The 20,941-nt window shown below is 36.0% G+C and overlaps 1 protein-coding gene across 7 annotated transcripts in view; it reads left to right on the plus strand.

Annotated features, from left to right (window-relative positions):
• ITSN1 (intersectin 1) overlaps positions 1–20,941 on the plus strand; it is a 124,160-nt gene that overhangs the window by 90,036 nt on the left and 13,183 nt on the right. For all 7 annotated transcript variants that reach the window (XM_032203002.1, XM_032203040.1, XM_032203018.1 and 4 more), the window contains 4 exons: positions 3,274–3,395; positions 6,098–6,215; positions 9,949–10,140; positions 20,297–20,418. In XM_032203002.1, the coding sequence (XP_032058893.1) occupies positions 3,274–3,395; positions 6,098–6,215; positions 9,949–10,140; positions 20,297–20,418 (554 nt within the window). The remainder of the gene's footprint in view (positions 1–3,273; positions 3,396–6,097; positions 6,216–9,948; positions 10,141–20,296; positions 20,419–20,941) is intronic.

The following is a 20,941-nucleotide window of genomic DNA, read 5'->3' on the forward strand; positions in this document are numbered from 1 at the left end:
CAGTATAAATTCCATAGAAATGATAAATTGGTTGCTCTTGTTCATTTGTAGATTATGAAATACATTGTTCTGCTTTAGTAATGTGCACTGATGAAAACTGTTGTCTATATTAAAATAATGTGTAATCTGTCAATCGCTATATCAAAATAGCATATAGCTAGAGAATAAAAATCTGTTTGCTCAAAAACGAATGTAAGCTTCATGATAGATCATCAAATGGAACAGTGGAAGCCTACAAAAAGCTCAAGTTTACCTCTGTTTCTAATTGGAAGTACACATTCCACTCTGTGGTTTTCCAGCATTTTGCCCAGAACAATGCACAATATGGCATACATTGGCTCTGAGCTGTTGTGCCTGCCTCCCGTTTTCAAGAGCACATAACCTTGTTTAAAAGTTTAAGAACAGTTTGAGAACAATCCTGCCTATTTTTCAGCAAGGAGATTCGTGGATGTTTTTGCTATAAATGAGCTTCAACAGCTCAGCCAACAGAAGTGAAACACTCATGAACAAGGTGAAATATTCCAATTTATTCTAGAAGCAGCAGAATGAGCGTGTGGATATTGGTAATAGTGTATGCTGAAGGGCAGGGAAAAATAAAATTGTATCTTTTGGAATTTAAGCAGCTATATGAGGACTATTATATCTGTGAGAAGACATTTATTTCTTTTTTTCTAAATGAATGTGTTTTGGGAGAGACACATTCTCCTGACCCAAACTGTGACTGAATTTGATCTCTTCTACTTAATTCAGTATTTAAATATATCAAAATTAAGAAGTCCTTCCTGGAATGAAAGCTATTTCTTTCATTTAAACAAACAAACAAACATAACAAACAAACAAACAAGACAAAACAAACAAAAACAAACAGAAGTTTTTGCTCAGTGTTTTCTCCAACTTTCTGCTTCTCTGTGACATGCAGGAGCTGGATGCTAAACTTGTAATTCAGACTGCAGCTTGTTTAACATGCAATCCACAGTAAAAAATCTTTATGTTGCCTATTGGTGAAAGGGGATGTCTGCTACCTGGAGCCTTGTAGATCATAATTTTGTAGATAAAAAGGAGAAAGTTCTTGTTCTGAGATGCAAGCTGTAAGATTTTTGCTCTCTCAATAGAATTGCATAGTGTGATGTACTGAATATTATAATTGTCATGGTAGTAAGAGAAGCTTTTCATAATTAAAGAAATGATTTTTGCAAACTCCCACATTTGGTGTCTTTGCTTGTGTTCATTTTGCATTCTGAATGGCTCTAAGGCGGAGGAGTTGATGTGGTTCTGTGAAAAAATTGTAATTGCAGGAAGCTTGTAGACTTTTTAGCAGAGTAGCCGTGTTTCCTGCCAAATACATGTAGTTTGCTTTCTTTGCCTTGATCCTGAACAGCTTGTGCTGCTGCTGGCTTTTCTATGTGTAAACCTTTCTGTTCTCCTACTATCACCTACTGTATTTTACTTAGCAGTTCTTTCTTCCATCTTGTGCTTTCACACTTGAAATGCTACTTTTTAACTTCCAGATCCACGTGTAAAATCGTTCTAACTTTCAGCTACTAGTATTTTCATCACCTGCTTTTTTCTATCCTTGCCTACGTGCTCACATTGGCGTGCCTCTCTTCAAGGCCAGGCTGGATGGGGCTTTGGGCAGCCTGGTCTGGTGGGAGGTGTCCCTGCCCATGGCAGGGGGTTGGAACCAGATGGTCTTTAAGGTCTCTTCCAACCCAACCCATTCTGTGATTCTCTGAGGGAGGTTTTGCTGTAGATAGTTCTGTATGTGTCTTTGTTTCCACCAACCCCAGACTGCTTGTCACCACTCTAATTCTTCATCCTCCATATGTTGTTCATTTGCATCTTCAGTACTTCTCTTCATTTTTCATTTTCTTATCCTTTTCTTCTAGATTTCAAGTAAAGTGTCTGGTTGTTTTCTTGTGTCCTCAACACACTTTGTTGTTACTCTCCTGCAAGAAAACCTCTCTCTATTTCAAAGGAGATACCTTTGGGTTACCTCTCCTTAAAAAACTTCATTTTCAATAATTGCTCCCTTTTTCTCCATTACCAACAGATGCCCCCTCCTTTCAGATACGCTGTTACTGAGTGCCTTTACTGTTTCCCATGGCCAGAGGAGGTTTGGTGCTTGCTGACAGAGAGGGCCATGTAGGATGGTGCCCAGCACTATTCTACTTTCATAGTGTGGGTAACCTTGTGAAAGCTGGGAACCACATCTGTATACTCACTTAAATGTGGCAGACTATTGGGTTTAGTTTACCAAAAGGAAAAAAACAAAACCACAAAACAACACAAATCTACCATATTTTGTTTAGCAAAGGTTCTCAATAATCAGGGTATCAAACATATTCTCCATCACCCTAACCGTGTTTTGATGACATGATAAACTTGGCTTTAAAAGCTATCAGTAGGACATTAAAAAAGCCCACAGCTGTTTATAAGCTCCTGTCAGTTCAAATCTGTTCAAAAATGCGTTACCCTGCCAGGCTTTGTGGTGATTAAATGATCACCTATCTTTCCACAACTACTGTAAAAAGGAGTAAACTGTATTAGCTACTTTGGCTAATTTAACAGAGAGAGAATTGTGAGCTTACCATTACTCTGTGCCAGATTTGTGCTGCTAGGTGACTGAGTAAGGCACCAGTTTTGTATTAATGTCCATGAAACAGAGATTTCAAAATAAATCCTGTTTGTCACATTTCAAAAGCTTTTTTTTTTTTGTCTAGTCTGGTAGTGAGAATTTTTTTGCAGGTTTCATTAGTTTGCACCTTTGTTGTTACAACTTCTTCATTATAATTATCACCAACATCCATCTTCTTCCACTTTTTGGCAAGCATAGTCCAAATGGATGATACAAAAAATTATTGGAAATTGGTGTTTATTGGAAAACAGTGTTATGACACTTGATTTTATGTGCTAGCCAAATGACTTTAATAGTGGCCATTATTATTATTCTCTATTTCACGTATTATTTGTATTGTACCCATAGAGTTGTTGCACCTCTGTTTTATTCCTGTAGTATTGTGAACTTAAGGAGGAACATCTGATCTGTTTTGTGATTACAACTGTTTTTAAGAAACTACATAAATATCTTACAATTTTATAGAAAGAATTGCAAAATAGAAATACTGTGCCAGTGATAATAGTGGAGTTAATATTGTATAGAATATGTTCTATTTTTTTCCCCAGATTAACTTTTTTTTTTCCATGCTTTAACATAATTTTTTCTTTTTCTTTTCTTTCTCTCTTTTTTTTTTTTTTTTTTTTCTTCTTTAACAGAAATTGCCCAAGTTATTGCCTCTTACACAGCAACGGGTCCAGAACAGCTTACTCTTGCTCCTGGTCAGTTGATTCTTATCAGAAAGAAGAATCCAGGTGGCTGGTGGGAAGGAGAGCTCCAAGTTAGTTACTGTTGTTTGATTTTTATTTTTTTAAATGAAATTCCATGTAAAGTAATCTAATAAGTTCAAAATGATGATTGCATCAGCATCAACTAAGCTATTACAAGTAAAATGCCTTTACATTCCAGTTCATTGAAATTGAAATAATTTTGAGAACAGCAGGAGGAAAACTTGTCTCATTGTAAGGCAAGACCAATGTAAGACCAATTGAAAAGTATTTTACAGCAGTGCTTGTTGTGAGATGGCCACCACTTTTTCAAATTGCTTAATGAATGTGACAGTATAGATTACCATTATAATAGGTTCACCTCAGCAATTCAGCAATGACTTAATTTTAATGTAGAAGAGTAAAAATAATGGTGTCTGTTGCAAGCATCAGGGAGGAGAGTGTTAATGTTGTGTAAGAAGATAACAGATAATAAAATACTGCAAACAAATCTGAAGCTTTTTCATTGAAAAAGCTTTCTTTTTTTCAACTGTTCTCTATACCACCTAATGGTTTTTTTTTGTTGTTGTTGTTGTTTTTTTTTTTTTTTAATAGGGAACAGTATCTGAAAAAATGTAATATATTTGTTTGTAATGCACGTGTTTGAACTAATTCAAATTTGGATATTTTTTCCATGTTACTACCCACCTTTTTTGCTTTTCCTGGTGGTGTTTTTTCTAATTCTTTTGTGGATAAATCATCTTCTGAGATATGGTTTTCATTCTCACTAACCTTTATGCTGTTGTTAACTTTTAACTTTGAGTCTCAAATTAAAATTGTGAAATTGTGCAAAAAAGTCACAAAATAAGCTTCACTTGGCAAGAGCTGACACAATTACCAGTTAACAGCTAATGAACAGAGTGAAGTTTTTTTTTAAGTTTAATTTTTAATTGTGTACTTATCTGTAACTTTGGATACCTTACTGTCTTATGTTTAGTTTTCCAACTATTTTTTTCATTAGAAATCCCCTTCCTATTCTTTTCACTCTCCTCTTCCAAGATTGTAATACTAGTCTTTGCTCCTTTGTTATGTGAGCACAAGGGCTAATGGAGCAATATTGGTGAAACAGATTGAGGAACTGATTAAAGATAGAAGCAACAACAACAAAGCAGTTTTAATAAGATGACTGGATTTGGAGAAGGACATTGATATTAATTTCTTTATGTATTTAATTTCAAAGTGGCGGTTTTTTTTTTTTTTTAAATATATATACTGTTAAGTTTCAGCCTAAAGTAAATATTGATCGTACTTGTCTGAGAGGTCATAGTAAAGGTGAAATAAAGTAAGGCAAATGTGTTACATTACATTACATTGCTGGGTGCAATCTTCCAGAATATCTTAAAATGAATGATCTAGAAACACTGTAGATCAAATGCTGTCATTTTCAGTAAAGAAGAAAAGAGGGAAGGAAGTAGCTAAGTAATACTTATATGTGTTAGATGATTTTTTTCACTATAATTAATATCTATTTTGTTTTGCTTATTTTTGTTAAGCTACATGCTTAACATTCTAAGTTTATTCTAACTACTAAAAAGGATAAGTAGCTAAAGTAATTATTAACATAGTTTTAATAGATTTAGAAGCAGAGATTTGATTCAAAGTTTTAGAATAATGTCTGTTACTTGAGAAAAATAAAGGGTTTTTCTTCTGATTTTATTTGCAATGAACAATGCAGTTGATGAAATAACAGGATGTAGTTTCTGTCAAATTTCTATTATGGTTTGGTAACACAGGTTTTGTCACAGCGGATCAGGCCTGCGTTTGTCTGTCCCAGTATCCTCTTTCTGAAAGTGACTAATTGCAGCTGCATTACAAACCTTAGAGCCCTCTTTTAGGTCAGGTGTGTGGTAGTCTGTTTCTCTCTCAGCACACACACAGACCACACGCACACTAATACGTGTGTGCACAACATTTTTGTAGTGATGTTATCTGATTAGAGAGCATGAGAACATCTGGTATACTTTCCAGAACCCTAGCATCTGTTAATTAGGATCATTTGGATAGTATCTACCCGTATATAACTGTATTTGCCAGAGCTTACTTTTTGTTTGATTGGAACCCAGCTTGGGGATTTTGTATTTGAATCTGAACTTGACCCATTTTTTCAGACCATAATGTTTTACTGTAGTTCTAACTCTTGGTTAATGTGACAAATGTTTGTACTCCTCCTTCTGTTGCCTGGGCAGGAGAGACTACTGCAAAGTAGAAACTGTTCCTTAAAAGAAAAGAAGTAATTGAGAATCTTAATCTCTACTTAAACTATTACAATTGAGGTATCAATTTAAATGCAGTCCTTTCCATCATAAAAAGCATTTTAATGTTGCTACACATTATTGCCATTGCTAGCCTAACATTCTAGAGTTATGGCTTAAAAAAAAAATTGAGAAATCTTTTAGAAGGAGTAGGACTGTAGTATTAATTACAAAGCACACAAATTAGGAAAACCGTTCAGTGAAAAATTACTCAAATTAGTAGTAAAAATTGTTTAGATGTTATAAAAGCTTACTTCATGTAATGTAAAAGCTTACTTCATTAATATCATAACATAAAAATATCACCATGAAAATAGCTGACTGTCTCCTTATAAAATTAATTTTTCTTTCTCTAAATTGTTAGTGTGGCTGCAAGTAGTTAAGATACTGACTGAACTGCCTTGTCTAATGATCTATTGATGTGCTTATTGCTCTTAAAATATTTTTATTTTTTTTTTCACTAGGCACGAGGGAAAAAGCGGCAGATAGGATGGTTCCCTGCTAATTATGTAAAACTTTTGAGCCCTGGTACCAGTAAAACTACACCAACTGAGCTACCTAAATCAACAGCATTACCTTCAGGTAAGCAATGTGTTTGCATTAATGAAGTTTCTTTTGTAATGCATGTCATTTACAGTAAGACTTCTAAAACTAATTACAGATATTAAATATATGCCATAGTAGCCACTTTGGAAAATCCTTCATTATTTATTTTTCTTTTAAATAAGAAAAGCATACAGTTGGTCTGTATATTTATTGTGGTCGTCTCTCAGGTGTAATCTTTTGCATGACATTACACCTTAAAGAGTAAAGTATTCAAATTATTAGTCCTATTTGTTTGCTCTAATTGTAGTGAGGGAGCTTTTAAGGGTTCAGGATGGTCCATGGGCTTAGCAGCTGATGTATTTCTCATTCAGAACCTTATATTTTTCCTAAGCTTACGTGTGAGAAAAATGCAAGGAGATGTAGTTTTTTGTCCTAGACAGCAACTTATTTTAAGGCTTATGAGTGGGTACCAAATTGATAGACCTTTGTACTTTTAAAATCTATTTATTACATTTTCACCATGGGCAGTAATCAGTCTGGTGAATTCTACTGCAAGGTATAAAGCCAGGCAGATGACTGAGAAAAAAAGTTCATTCCTTGTGATTGTTTCAGTCTTTAACAATTTTAGGTTCGTTAGTTGGTGTGTTACCAGGTGGAGAAGAATCTTGTTGAATCAAAAATGTGTAGAACAGATGCATTTTTTTCCACAAGCCACCCAAAAGACTTGTGGTGGTTGTCTACGAGTTTGTGTCCTGTAGTTAGAGCGGTAACTCAGCACTCATACACAATACCCCAATGTGAAGAGATTTTTTTTGTAGTTTTTGTTATTTGGATTTTGACAGTCTGGGACTTTTTTGCACATGCTAATAAAACTTTTGTTGAATAAACTTTCTAGCACTTTTCTCATTGCCTACAGAATATCAAAATCTTAACGGCTGTCATTCTTAGCAAATTCAACTTTGTTGGAAACCAGTTATTTCGGAAAGTGAGAGGAAGAAATAGAACAATCTTGCCTTTCTATTATGATAGGTAGTCTAACTTTCTGTGTGGCTAATGTAAGTAGTTAAGAGGTTAACATTTGAGAAGCATCTTCATGGAAGAAGTATGTTAGTGAGGAATCTTGTACTACAGGACATGGAAAACCTGAAGAAAGCCATTCACAAGGGTAGACTAATGCTCAATGTGGTGTCCTGTGTAGTGTCTAAGTGTGCCATGACTGTCTAGATTTTGAAGGTAGAGGTTCCATCAGAAACTACCAATATTAAAGCCTCCCCTTTGACATTTTGTTTATTTTGGTGTATATGCTCTCCATGTATCATACTGTGATGCAAACCGCATGGTTTTAAACACCTACCCCCCGTTTTTTTTTTTGAATTCTGTTGCATGGACTCTTTTGTTTTATAGTTTGGTTGTTTTCTTAATTTCCAACTGCTTTGTACCTGTTTTTTTCTAAAGTTGCATCATGAACGTGTTTTTCCTGGTTCTGAGAAATGAGAAGAGCTGTTACTGCTATTTGGAGATAACCACACACAAGGAAGTGCACAGTACAGGAATAGCAGGGAAACGGGTTTCACCCATTCTGCTTGTTTAAAGAAAAGCAACGTTATAGCTTGTACTTACCATCAGTGTACCTTGAGAACCTGGATTCCCTCTGCTGTTGACTAGTATTAATCAATAGACAATATTTCTAAAACAGAAATAAATGGCTAAAAAGCACTGGAGCTCAGAGAAGATAGGCTTTAGCCTGCTTCTGTAGTAGGCAATGGCTTTTGGAGCTGTTGCTGTTAGGTGTTTAAACTAAGTGAAGAACTTTCTTGCTGGGACTACTCAAAGAGCTTTCAATACAGGATGCAGGTGTGTTTTAAGCTTTGTGACCAACTGTAAACGAGATTAAGACGAGGTCAATTCTTCAAGTTCAACTGAGGAATCCCAGTTCTTCAAGAGCTCTATTAAATTACCTCCCCAGGTTTTTAGGTCATTCTTCTGTTCCCATTGGATCCCATTTGAATCCCATTGAGATATACTGTTGATACTACTGGACAACACCAAATTTCATAAAATTCTTTGAAGCAGAGGCGAAAGATCTGAATGAAAAAATCTAGGAAAAAGTTAACTCTAGAATGGGTTAAAAAAATTCTTAATGCGCATACTATATGGTCTAGCTTAAACTTTTTTAAGTTTAATTTTAAACATAATTATTAGTAATAACCTGTAAACATATAACAAGAATATTGTAAAACAGATGCACAGTTTTTTTAAGTGAAATATGATCATCAATGCTGTTCACACATGTAAGCTTATATTAGCACAAAACTACCTAAAGCAGGAGTACATAATAATATATTTTTCTTTAGAAATGCTGATTAATATCCAGTATGTCAGGGAAATGTATGCTCTGGTTAGTTGATGTATTAGTTGATGTATTAGGTATGATGAATGCCCCTTTATCCTTTTAGTTTTTATTATTAGTAGTATTATTTTTTTCCCTTTTACAAGTAACTAAGCTAAATTTTGAAATATATCCAGAGATCCCATTAAATGCAAAGTGTATTTGATTATAATTGTGAACGGGCACAAAGTGTTAACTACAAGGAGTTGAATAATTTCTGGAATATAAATTCTAAAAAGAGGGAGGAACTATTTGCCAAATTTAAGTAAGTTGCTCGCTGTGTGTAAGAATGAAAATACAAGAAAATTTTAGACTGAGTATAACAGAGACAACCTGACAGCAAGGCTAATTAGATAGTAGTTTTGTGTCTTAGGGCAAAATACCAGAAGCCCTGTGACTTGGCATGGAGAAACCATCGGAGAAATAGAGAAAATTAGATATTTAAATAAACACTCCTGCTGCTCTAGATAATTAAGAAAATTACTCTATTATAATTGAACAGAAACAACTGTATCCTGAGAACCAGTCAGGTTTGATGAGTTTCATAGTAAGAAAATAGGAAGTACGCTTCTGGCAACAGTCCTATTGGCTCCATCAATGGACTTAAATGACCTCATATGCTTTTTATTTTTCTCACCTTTCCAAAGTTTTAGTGTTCCTAATATCTATAGGGCAGTACAAGGGTATCACCGTTGGCTTTCTGTAGAGCTGTTAATCATGTTCAGTGCTAATTAGAAAAGAGTGCCTTTCTCAGGCTTCAGGCAGTGGAAGTTCCCAGTCCATTTCCCAGACTTTTTTGTCCATTGAACAGTTCTACTAGAAAGGATTCTTATTTAGAACTGGTTGGTGAGGATGCAAAATGCAGATTTTTTAAATGTACTACAAATTTGGTGCTTTTATGGACAAAAATGTTTATATAAAGCTGAAGAGGAGTGTCAGTAGAAAGCTAGCATCCTTGAATTGTTTCACTTTTTGTTCAAATTCAATTCTTTTTCCAATCTTCTCCCACTGTCGAGCTCTTCCCATGAAAAATTATCTTGGGTGCAGTTCCAGTAGGTGACACCGTTCTCAGTTCGCATTGTTGTGCTCTGCCCTTCCTGTTGTGATCCTGACCCCTCAGTAAGCTGACTGAGAGAATAAAGCTGCTCTGAATGTCTTTGTTATTTTTTAAATAACCTTGAGCCAATGTAGTGAGGGCTCAGATAAGTACCGGTATAGGGGCAGAGGAGAGAGGGGCAGGACCACAGCAGTACTGGTGCAGAGCAGCGTAGTGTCCAGGAACTATCCTGTGACGTCTGTAGTGTTTGCAGTAGGTTTACACGTAGCTTATGTTTTGCCAAAATATTGCCAGTACTATAGAACTCTTCCTTTATCTTCCAGTGTGCCAAGTAATTGGCATGTATGACTACACTGCACAGAACGATGATGAGCTAGCATTCAATAAAGGCCAGATTATAAACGTCCTTAACAAGGAAGACCCAGACTGGTGGAAAGGGGAGGTGAATGGACAAGTGGGTCTCTTCCCATCCAACTATGTGAAGCTGACAACAGATATGGACCCAAGCCAGCAATGTAAGTGACCCTCTCTGCTGTCATGCTGTGATTATTTATGTAGTACTTTAAGATGAAACATGCAGCATTGCTGTGATTCTGCTGCGGTTTGCAGAACTCAAAGCTTCACCACTGCTGCACTTGTCAAAGTCTCTTTGAAGACCTTCCGTAATGCAAACCTTATTTTATGTTTGTTTTATTTTTAGTTCCCATCCCCTTTGTAGCATGTTACCTTTTATCATTTTTGCACCATGCTGTTTACATGCCTGACTCATTTTCCTAGCTTGAATTTGCTCATTGTTTTGTTTTGCTTATGTGTTGTTTTCCTCCTTTTTCTAGGAATCATATGTTGTCCATCCCCCACTCAGGCTTGAAAGTCCTCAAAGAGACCCACTATCCCATATCACTGCCCAGAGGGATGATGGGAGATGCAGCCTTGATCATGTGGCTTCCAGCATGATCATCTACTGCCTTCTGAGTAGAAGAACACACTGCAGAGCAGTTTACCTCATTTTACATTAGTTGCATGTAATCGCAATGTTTGAGTTAATTACCTACAGATATAGACGCAAAATTAAATGAAACAAACAAAAGAAAAAAAAAAACACAAAAAAATCAGAGGATAGTGGGTCCTTTTGTGGCTTTCATAGTTACCAAACTAATTTTTCCACCTTTGCACAGGTGCTTTTGTAGTTTTAAGATTATTTTTAAATATATATTTTAGCCTTCTAAAGGAAAAGTATAAATTAAATTTCTTCATTGCAATTTTGTTTGTGCAAAAAGACCCACTATCAAGGAATGCTGCATGTGCTGTTAAAATTGTTCCAAATGTCCATAAATTTGAGACTTTATGTATCTTTCTTTTTTATTGTTCACTTGTCCAGTGTTGTCAATATGTCTTTTTTTTTTTTTTTTAATTATTATTACAAAAGAACAGAAGGAGTTAAATCAGTTTAAGGAACTTTAAATGTGCCCAATTACAGATAAGGTATTTTGTTGTAGTTCTTGTACTGTATGTATCAGGTGTTCCTTGTTGAGTGTATAATACATTGTGGAGAGAGGAAATTAACTTCCTTCCAATGCAAGAGATATTAACCTTGCATAATGTTGTTATCCCAGTTATGTTAATTTTATTTTGCACATTACTTGTAGCTGCATACAGTTAGAAAACATCCCAGTTTGTGTTTGTCTCAGATGTTTCAGTTTTGGCATTTTCGTATCAGAAATCAATAGAATGCTACATTCATGTGAGATTTGAGAATTAACTTCTTTTTTTTTTTTTTTTTTTTTCATCTTGGTTACATGAAGTTTGATTTCTCATTTTTACTTTCTCATGACTATGGAACAACACTTTTTGAACAAGTAATTTTCCTGACAAGAAAGAATGTATAGAAATACTCCCTGCAATTAATTTCCAATGTTTACATTTTTTTTAAACTAGACTGTGGAATTTATACAAATTAATATTAAATGGAGCTTACAGTCAAGTTTATGTAGTAGGTGTGCTGTAGCTAAGCCATGTTTGTCTTTCCAGCATTAGTTACAAGCTCTTGATGAAATGCCTGGTGCTGTCAGTGCAGAAACCCTCTCTACCCAATGCCTCAAGCACAATATAGCAATTACACTAATTACTTTACCATTTCGTTATGTTCTGTTTTATGTATTTCATTTATTTCTGAATTTCATGCTGGCAGTGTTGTAGAATTTCTAATCCTACCCCATCTCCCTCCTTCTGACCCACCGTGCAGTGCAAAGAACAAGTGAAGCTCCGTATTCAATTGCACTTCAGTATTTCATCAATATGAATGTAAAATATATAAATATATAAAAACCTGCAGCTTTAACAACTGTAATACAGCCTTTAAAATTAGTTACATGTATAGATAATTAAATTCTTCATATAAAAGCTAGACTAAAATGTGTTTGTTGTCTTGTTGCTGTGTACACACAGAATTCACCAAGTGGCATTAGTGCATGTAATGAATTTGCCACCAGCATAGCCTGAAGCCATCCTGTTTAATTTCAGAATGACACTTGTGTTGTTTCTTTGAATATTATTTGCATATAATTACTCAGATTGATCGTGATTAACTGCAAACTTTTGCACCTTTCTTTCTTTTCTCAATGCTTTCTACATGTTACAAATCAGTAGATATTTTTGACACTATATTAGTAGATATATTAAGTATACTTTATTGTTTTACCATGGGTTTACATTGACTTAGGCTCTGTGTTATATGCCAGAAGCTCTAGTCTTAAAACATGCACAATTGCACAGATTTTCTGTATTTTTAGAATAGTATTTAACATGCACAAATTTTTCATTTATCACCCTGCCATAAAAAAAAATAAAATTTCTTCATCATAGCCACTTGCTGAAAAATATGCTGCCTAGTATCTGACAGAAATTGAACGTAACTTAATACCTGTAATTTTCAGTGCCCATTGTTTTGCTTACTGAGAACTGTGTAGCCAGATTCTTCTCCATTATTTCAATATTTCATGCATTAAAATGTTATTTTAATGAAAGGGTATCTCTATGTTCCCGTAACGAGCTATTGTGTTGAAAGATTTATAACATGACTAAAAGCATTTGTCCAAAGGGACATTGTGGTTTTTATGACTTCAGGCTAGAAACACATTTTCTCTAAATATTGAAATATTGGCAATACTTTGGATATAGGAGATTCGGATGCTGTTTTTTTTGTTTGTTTGTTTCTGTTTTTTTTTTTTTTTAATAATTACGTCAAGTAAGAAAAAAATAAAACTATTACAATATCTGCAGGTTACACGTTTCCTAACGCACTTTTTAAAAATGCTGAGAGTGATGTCTCATAAAAGATTTTCAAAATCACAGTGCCCTTAAAGTTCCTGGGGTCAATTTTCCACTGAACTGAATAGGACAGCCTGAAGTTGTCCCTCTGTAGCCACACACACTGGTATACGTTGTGCCAGGATTCCTCATACAGAAGAGTACTGTGTAATCCTCAACAGAGCAACAGCTTTATAAATCAGTCTATTCTTGAGCATAGTGAACTCACAAAAACCTCAAAACACATTTAGAATGTCCCAGACAAAGATATTCAAACCATTGTGGCTTATATTGAAATTTGTTGTTGAAATATCTATGATGTTTATTTACTCAATTATTAAAATTCTTAAGCGTCCTACGATAGATCAGCATGGTAGCGTTTAATCTTCCTCACAATCAGTTATCTCCCATGAATAGCAGAGGACATTATATTGCACTTACTCTTTTTTACCTGTCTGGATTTTTGTTAATATATATGAGAAAGGGAGTATGAAAGTAATTCTTTAATAAAGAAAATGGATTATTTCCATCAAAAAGAATAGTTTTTCAGGGTTATGTCTTGATCCAGTTTTGACTTTCTGCTCTTCACTAGTTCATCTGAGAAGACCTTTAACCTCATAAACCACACAATCCCCTCCCAAAAGCCACAGATCTGGACTGCAGCGAGCAAACCTGGTTGGAAAAAACACTTGCCTCCTGGGATGGAGATGTGCCCACACTCTTGTCTCTTCAGTTCTTGAATTTTTGGCTGCAAAGCCAACAAACACTAATCCCAGTCAGGGCTGAAACAAGATCTACTTTGTCAAAGATAAGAAACTATTCAGATGATTTCCATTTTGATGAAATCTTAATGAAGATTTAAGTCATCTTAAGTCAACATTAAGAAAAAGAGCAAGAGCAGTGTCGCTACTGCCTAATCAATTGAATGCATTCTTTATATTAATTTTGATTTGTGAAGCCCCTGGTACCATTGCATCAAATCAGGAAGAAGAGCTGTCAACTGAGGGATGTAGATGAGACTAGATTTAGGGATTACTGCAACTGGTGGTGTTTTTTTTTCCTTCACAGTTTCTCTGCTTGTCTAGAGAAGAATTTCCTCTGTGTTGAGATGCTCAGGAAGCATTTCAAGGGATTTTTTAGTGTCAGTTCCAATCCTTCAAACCAATCCAAGGCGACTCAGGGGCCGCGATGCCGGTTTATCAGGAATGGTCTGCTTTGCATTCAGAACCAATTCTATTTAAATCTCAGTTCTTTGGAGTTTCAGTGGTATTTCCTTCAGTCCCCATGAGTTCACTGAACACATTTTAAAACAGTCTATTACCATAACTTTCCTGCAAGGCAGCAAAGTAGCTGCATGCTCTGGTTTTGTTCTCTGTTTTTAAAGCAGTTGTTCAGTTCTTCATGATTGTTGTCTCTGGCTCTTTAACTCCTTACAACATATCTCAAATATTATTTGATCGGTTTATGGTAAGCTAAACAGAGAAAGCTAAGACCTTTTGATTTTAAACCCTGAAAGAACATTTTCAGAAGATTGTCTTTGATGAAGTTAAAAAGTATTTTCATGAAGACTTCATTTCCTGGATGTAGATCTCACCGGCTTTTGTACTGGTTGTTAGTTTGCAAAGGAATATTTTGCCTGGATAAGGACTCACTTCAAGTTATTGTCTACATGAAGAGAAATTGTGAGAGTCACCTTAACTTTATCTGGCTTAACCTAGTAATGTTAGTAGGATATGTAGACATAATTCTGATAGAGGCAACAAATTTCCACCATTTGTTACAGCAAGTTTCATGGCTGTTTCATTCCCCTCCACCTTGTTAAAAAAGAGAACAAAACCCAAGAAGTAGCCGAAGTGCTTCACCTCAGCACAGAAATTCAGCACAGGAATGCAATGTCTGTGTGGAGCCAGAAACTAATTTGAATCACACCTATAACTCTTCTTCTGTAACTTCTATTAAGCCTGCGGAAGAACACAGATTAGGAAGTCGGATTTTAGAACAAGTTTAATCTTGTGGAATTATTTGAATTAAACATTTCATGGAAAAGGTATCTGATAGTGTGTTTAGGTGGAAGGATGTTTATACCTGAGGTAGCTCTTCTACAGCAAGTGAGTTTAGAGTTTTTAGAAGATGCTGGATTCCCCGTATTCCCTGTGAGACTCTGTGATCAAAGGATTTGGCTACATTTTCCAACATAAGTTTCTCATTTGTTTCTTCATGTCTCCCCTACCTTTTTTGAGTCAGGCCCCTCAGCAGCAGCTAGCTGTACCAGCAGCAAGAAGAAAGCTCCCTGCTTATCCTCCATTCACTTCCTGACCTGCGTGTTTGGTTTGTACCCCCTGATGCTGCCAGCTCTGCTGACACCCACCAGCATACAGCTGTGAACTGGTGCTGGCACGAGCAAAGCACTGCTCTGAACCAGGATCACACCAGTGCCACAGACAAAGGTTTTCTGTGCCCTGGCCCTACTTGCTGAAACCTGGTTTCATTTTTTTTTTTTCTTTCCCATCACATTCTTCTCTGCCAAGTGCAGTTTTCTCTGCTAAATAGTATCATATGTTGAAGTAATTCTGGATCCAGATGAGCATTAAAATCCATCTGGTTTGATTACTTCATTTAAGCTTTTTTTTAGAGGAGAAGACCTGAAGCCAGGAAAGGTGATGGCTGGATATTGGTATGAGGAAGTGAAATTTTAATAAAACATTTCAACTGTCAGACTACTTGATACCACATTTCTGACCCCAAGTGAAGTACTTGTATGGCATCTTTATTTTTGCTGACACCATTTTAAGACTGGATTGTGCAGTTCCTTCAGATTGGATCTGTGCCTGATGCTCTTGACTGATTTGCTGTTACTGTACAGGAAGTGGTCAGGGGCTCAAGATAGGTCCTGGGTCATAATTCAGAGGTGAGATTTCAAGTTATCTGATGTGATAAACCAGTCCAGGAATTGGTTAAGTCTGCCACTATATATTTTTAGGTGTATCCATATCCTTGCCTCTATATATTTTAAGATGGACACACAGGATTTTATTCTCCCTTAGAGGATTATGGAAGGGGAGTGGCAGACGTGTTCTCTTAGTTTCCGAAAGAATTTAGAAGGTTGCCTTCCCAACCGTCTCACCTGTCTTCTTCCCCACCTTTTAATTCTAAAACAAATTTTTGCATAGAAAATAAGGTACTAATGCAAAACACTGCAGAAAGATTTTGCTATTGCAAAATGAAGATGATGGTAGCGAATCAAAAGTGTATATTTTTGAATACTACACAGCTAGCATTTAGCACTAGGGCATGTTTTAGAATTAAAAAAAAAAATAATAAATGTTACACAAGATCCTTGAGTTTATTTTTTGGCCTGTGTGGGATGGCAGTGGCATTCCCTCTCCCTGGTAATAGCTGATCAGTGTGAACAGGAGGAGGAGGTACATGTGTTGCTGGTGCCTGGTCTTAGCGAAAACAAAGCTGTGTTTAATATTTTGCAAGTGGGACTTTCCAGACTTGTTTCTTCATCCTCCTTCTGTACGTCCTCGGGGGAAATGCTCTGCTGTACCAGTAAGTGGGCATAGTGGTCCTGTTAAGATATTCTAAACATGCTGAAATCACTGAAAATAGCTGTGAAATGTAATTTTGCATCACGGAAGATAGAGAAGGAAAGGTCTGTTGGATCACCAGCTGTCCTCAGCAAAAGCTTGAAATAGTCTCAGCAGCAGGCCCATCCCACGAGATGTGCGCAGGAAATTGGTGGTTGTATCTGAAGTGGGTTGATAAGAGGAATGAATGCTCAAACGCTGTAATCTGTCTGAGGGAAGGAATGCTACTGAGGTGCCAGGTGTGCAATTTCTCCTTGCTTAAGCTTTTGGAAGAAAACCGTGATGTAATTTGTTACTGCTTCTGGTTCCCTATAATAGAACAGACTCCTGTCTACTGTGATCTTGTCGTTACGGACTGGGCCAGTATGAAGTTTATGGTGAAATCTGGCAGCTACATTGTTTAGAAAATTTCCCCAGATTAGAAGAAATCAGAAATTGTGCCTATCTATATAGATCAGTGATTTCCACAGCAGAACTCTGTTTCTGAAGAAACACGATCTATGGTGGATTGCTTTCTGGCTTAGCGATTAGCTAAGACCCATGTTGTGAAGAGGCTGTCTGTGCAAGAAAAAGGGAACAACACTCTTACTTTTTGGAATGATATTTTAAATTATTGTGTTTACATTTCTAGAAGCCCTCAGTTCTGCAGGTCCCATGGTGATGAGAAATCAAAGGACAGGTTTCTAGGTACAACACTCGTAGGCTGGTTCTATCAGTCCAGACACAATAATCAGTCTGGTGAGCATGCATGCGTGCCACTGCTTGGATTCATAGATGTTACTCAACTGAAGGGCAGAAATTTGTATTCACTGCACTGTGAACATGCTGAATTAGCTATCCTAAGTTCTCCATTATTTTCTGAATTTACTAGATTTTTTTGTAGTTAAAGAATCAAATTCAGCTTCTGCAGCCTTTCAGATGGAATCCAACACTTTTGCAGAGTTGGAAAGAAAATACAATAAAATGGTGAACTCTGATAACTAAAAAGGCAAATTCCAGTGCTTAATTTTAAGTAGCTGAATGGCTTTGTGCTGAATGACTGTGAGCCTTAAACTAAACACCAACCAGCTCTATGCTAAGGTAAGGTGCTGGACTTCACCCATTGCAGAACATTCCCATTTGTCAGGGAAAATGTCTGATATCAAGAACACTTCACAAGGAGTTTCTTTTAGTGGAATGAATTCATGAATGATATTATTACAGCTGCATGTGGAATTTGGATGTTCATAAAAGTACTTTACACAGTACTTTGCCTTCCATGAATAACTAGCTAGAGCCCCATGGCCTTGACATTTCAACTTGAAAAGGAACCCAGCTCTTGTTTGGTGCTTATGATGCAAAGATGAGAAAATTCTTAGTACTTGTGTACCTAATAAAGAAAATCCTTTATGAGAAAAGTCCCTCCTGCATATTCTGTTCTAACTGAAGTAGGCTATTTTCCCAAATACGTAGTGTTCAAAGACAGGCCATCTGTTGGAGTTCAGAGTAGCCCGTTTCACTCCCAGCTGCCTATCTGTCAAGCTAGCCACTTAAATATTGTGGTTCAAAATGTTAAATGCTTCCTCTAAAAGGCTGGTGGTTGGAAACAACACTTCAATGCAAGGTCATCAGCATCTTTGAACACTAAAATTCCCCAGTCTCTAGAGAAAAATCATTAAGCACTTTGTTCACTTTTAATGAAGCTGACACTGCTTGGGGAGAACTGATTCTGTTCATTAGACCTCTGATTTACATAACTAAGAGAACACTTTGAAGCAGTCATTTATTAAACAGAATTGAAACTTTTGGCTTTTGAAAAGTGCCTGGTATTTTGATTATTTTGACATTAAGTTGATAATTGATATTTCTCAAAACCAACCTTTTTATTTTGAGCAATGTTTGAATTGTGTCTTTTAAAGGACTGCAATATACAGAATCCCAAAGGAGCATTATCAGTATGCTACGCTTCCATTCTGATCTGTGCTCATCCTAATATAGGGGAAATTACCTTGATTGTCTGTATCTACTTTTTTTTTTTTTTTTTTAATCAAACTTTTCATGACCTTTTCTGGAGCACAGATTAGTTAAAGCAAGTTGTTCCAAAAGTAGTTCATGAAAAATTTAATGGTGATACTTGTGGACCGTGCTGGTTGCATTGTGCAGAATCAGCTCCTGAATTACATTCAGGAAGCTAAAAATGTAGGAAATGCTAACAATGCAAGAGATACCATCTACTTATTAACTTTATGTGCAAAGAACTGAAAGAGTTGTCCAGGGCATGATATCATTAGGAGCAGTAGTGGTTTGCTTTATGAAAGCATTTGAGAACGTCTGAACTAAAAATACACCCATTAGATCTCATTGTATTGGTGTCATGATTGATGCCGGTGAACAGTTAAAAATAAAAAGCTTTGACCATTTAAGACTCCATGAAGCAAAGGTCTCACTGGATGTTTTCAGTCAGATCTTCTTCAATAGGAAAAACTGTTTTGATGGGGAATATACTGAATTTGCCAGTACTTTATTGAGGGGTTGGGGAAAGAATTAAACTGAAGAGTTTTGATTGTGTCATAGTCAATACTTAAAGAAAAACATTTTAAACCTTCTTCAAAGCAACTTTTATTTTTGAAATACATTTTTTTATACAGAAACATAACAAAAATAGTGTTAAGAGTGTTAAGATGGGAAGAAAATATTTTGCTTGCCAGTTTCAGAAGAATTGAATTGATCTGTGTTGAAAAAATACTATCTTACAGGGAAAAATGTAACTAAACATTCTGTTGTATTTCAGAATAGAAAATAGAATGTGAAATTTGAAATTTATTGTAGTATAAAAATTCAAGAATCTACAGAGGACAAATACACAGGCGGTGGTTTTCAAAAAGAGAAGGAAAAAAATGGTAGAAGATGAATTCTTTATTACCAATTTTTCTCATGCTTTTAAAGGTAGAGAAGAACAATAATCAACCCCTTTGGCTTGGTCTATAAATTAGTGAAATGTGTGAGGTGATCTCCATTGACCTTCATGTGTTTTTGCTCAGATCCTTCAAAAATTTTGAAGTAATTTTTAATTGAAATGTGAAGAAGTAAATAAACCCTACAGTACCATCTTGTTGAGGATGCCTACTTTGACTAGATTGATTAAGGCTAAACTTGAATTCAGAGTATGAATATGCTGACGGCTGAAATTCCAAAGTTCCCGTCAGAGCATTAAGGGTCACTATAGTGCTCTTCCTTAATTCCGTTCCTTTTTAGGACAAAGCAACAAAGCTGTATGTTCTTTGGCAGTAAAGCCAGGTGAAGTCTTTGCCCCCCTTTTTATTAACAGTAATCCATTTGGAGATTTATTTTACAGTGTGGTTCCAGCTGAATGACACACCTAAAGGGACAGTGAACTTCGGAGAGAGGTTGGAAATGGGCAGGTAGTGGTGAGGAGGACTTTAAGGTTTGCCACCAGAGAAGAGACATTTTTAGAAATCTTGTTAATGCCACAGGGAAGGCTGCTTTAGTTGTGTCTGGACTGCATGCTTTCATTCTAACAGACCTCCATTCACTTGCCTTATTAACTAATTATCACCTAGAAATGGCCTTGATTAGAAAAAAAAAAAAAAGTCAGAGACAATGTTTTGAGTCACTAAGGGATCAAGTATTGTAAGCATTGTGCCATTACATGTGAATTATGATTAAATGAAGAGGCAGTAGTTACTATTCATTAAGCATTATTTGACCTACTACAAATCTGGATCAATTTGAAAGTGACCATAAGTGAAATCTAGGATTCTTTTATGTTTTCCAGGGTGTGCAGACTTGCATCTTCTGGATATGTTGACACCTACTGAAAGGAAAAGGCAGGGGTACATCCATGAGCTCATTGTCACAGAAGAGAACTATGTAAATGATCTGCAGTTGGTCACGGAGGTAAGAAGGCGCAGCATTTTTAGGAGGAGGTTTTATTCACTCATGTTTTTGAATGGATTGATAATTTCACTGTGCAAAGTCATTTGACATCACTGGTCTGTTTGACTTCCTAGGAATGATCTGTATTAAATCTTCATACATACATATATGCCTATATGGGAGTGTGTGTAACTAGTGGTAAACCCTTGTGTTACCATCACCAAAACACTGATGTTTACATTATCTTTCCAGTAAACACTTTTCACTCCAGATTTTGAAGTTTTGTTTCTCACGTGTAAGCTCCTAAAGCTTGAGGCGTGTTGTGCACCAGTTTCCACATTCACAGTGGCACTCAGTTATCATTTACTCTGCTTCTCTTTAAATGTTACAAAATACATCTCACATGTGAAAAAAAAGGAATTTGTATAGGCTTTTGCTGTGGGTAATTCTTTTCATAGAGAGTGAAAGCTCTTTTTTGAAAAAGAGATCAAGGTATACAAACCTGGCTCTTTTTTGAAAAAGAGGTCAAGGTATGCAAGCCTGA

Source organism: Aythya fuligula, chromosome 1, assembly GCF_009819795.1.
Source record: "Aythya fuligula isolate bAytFul2 chromosome 1, bAytFul2.pri, whole genome shotgun sequence".
NCBI lineage: Eukaryota > Metazoa > Chordata > Aves > Anseriformes > Anatidae > Aythya > Aythya fuligula.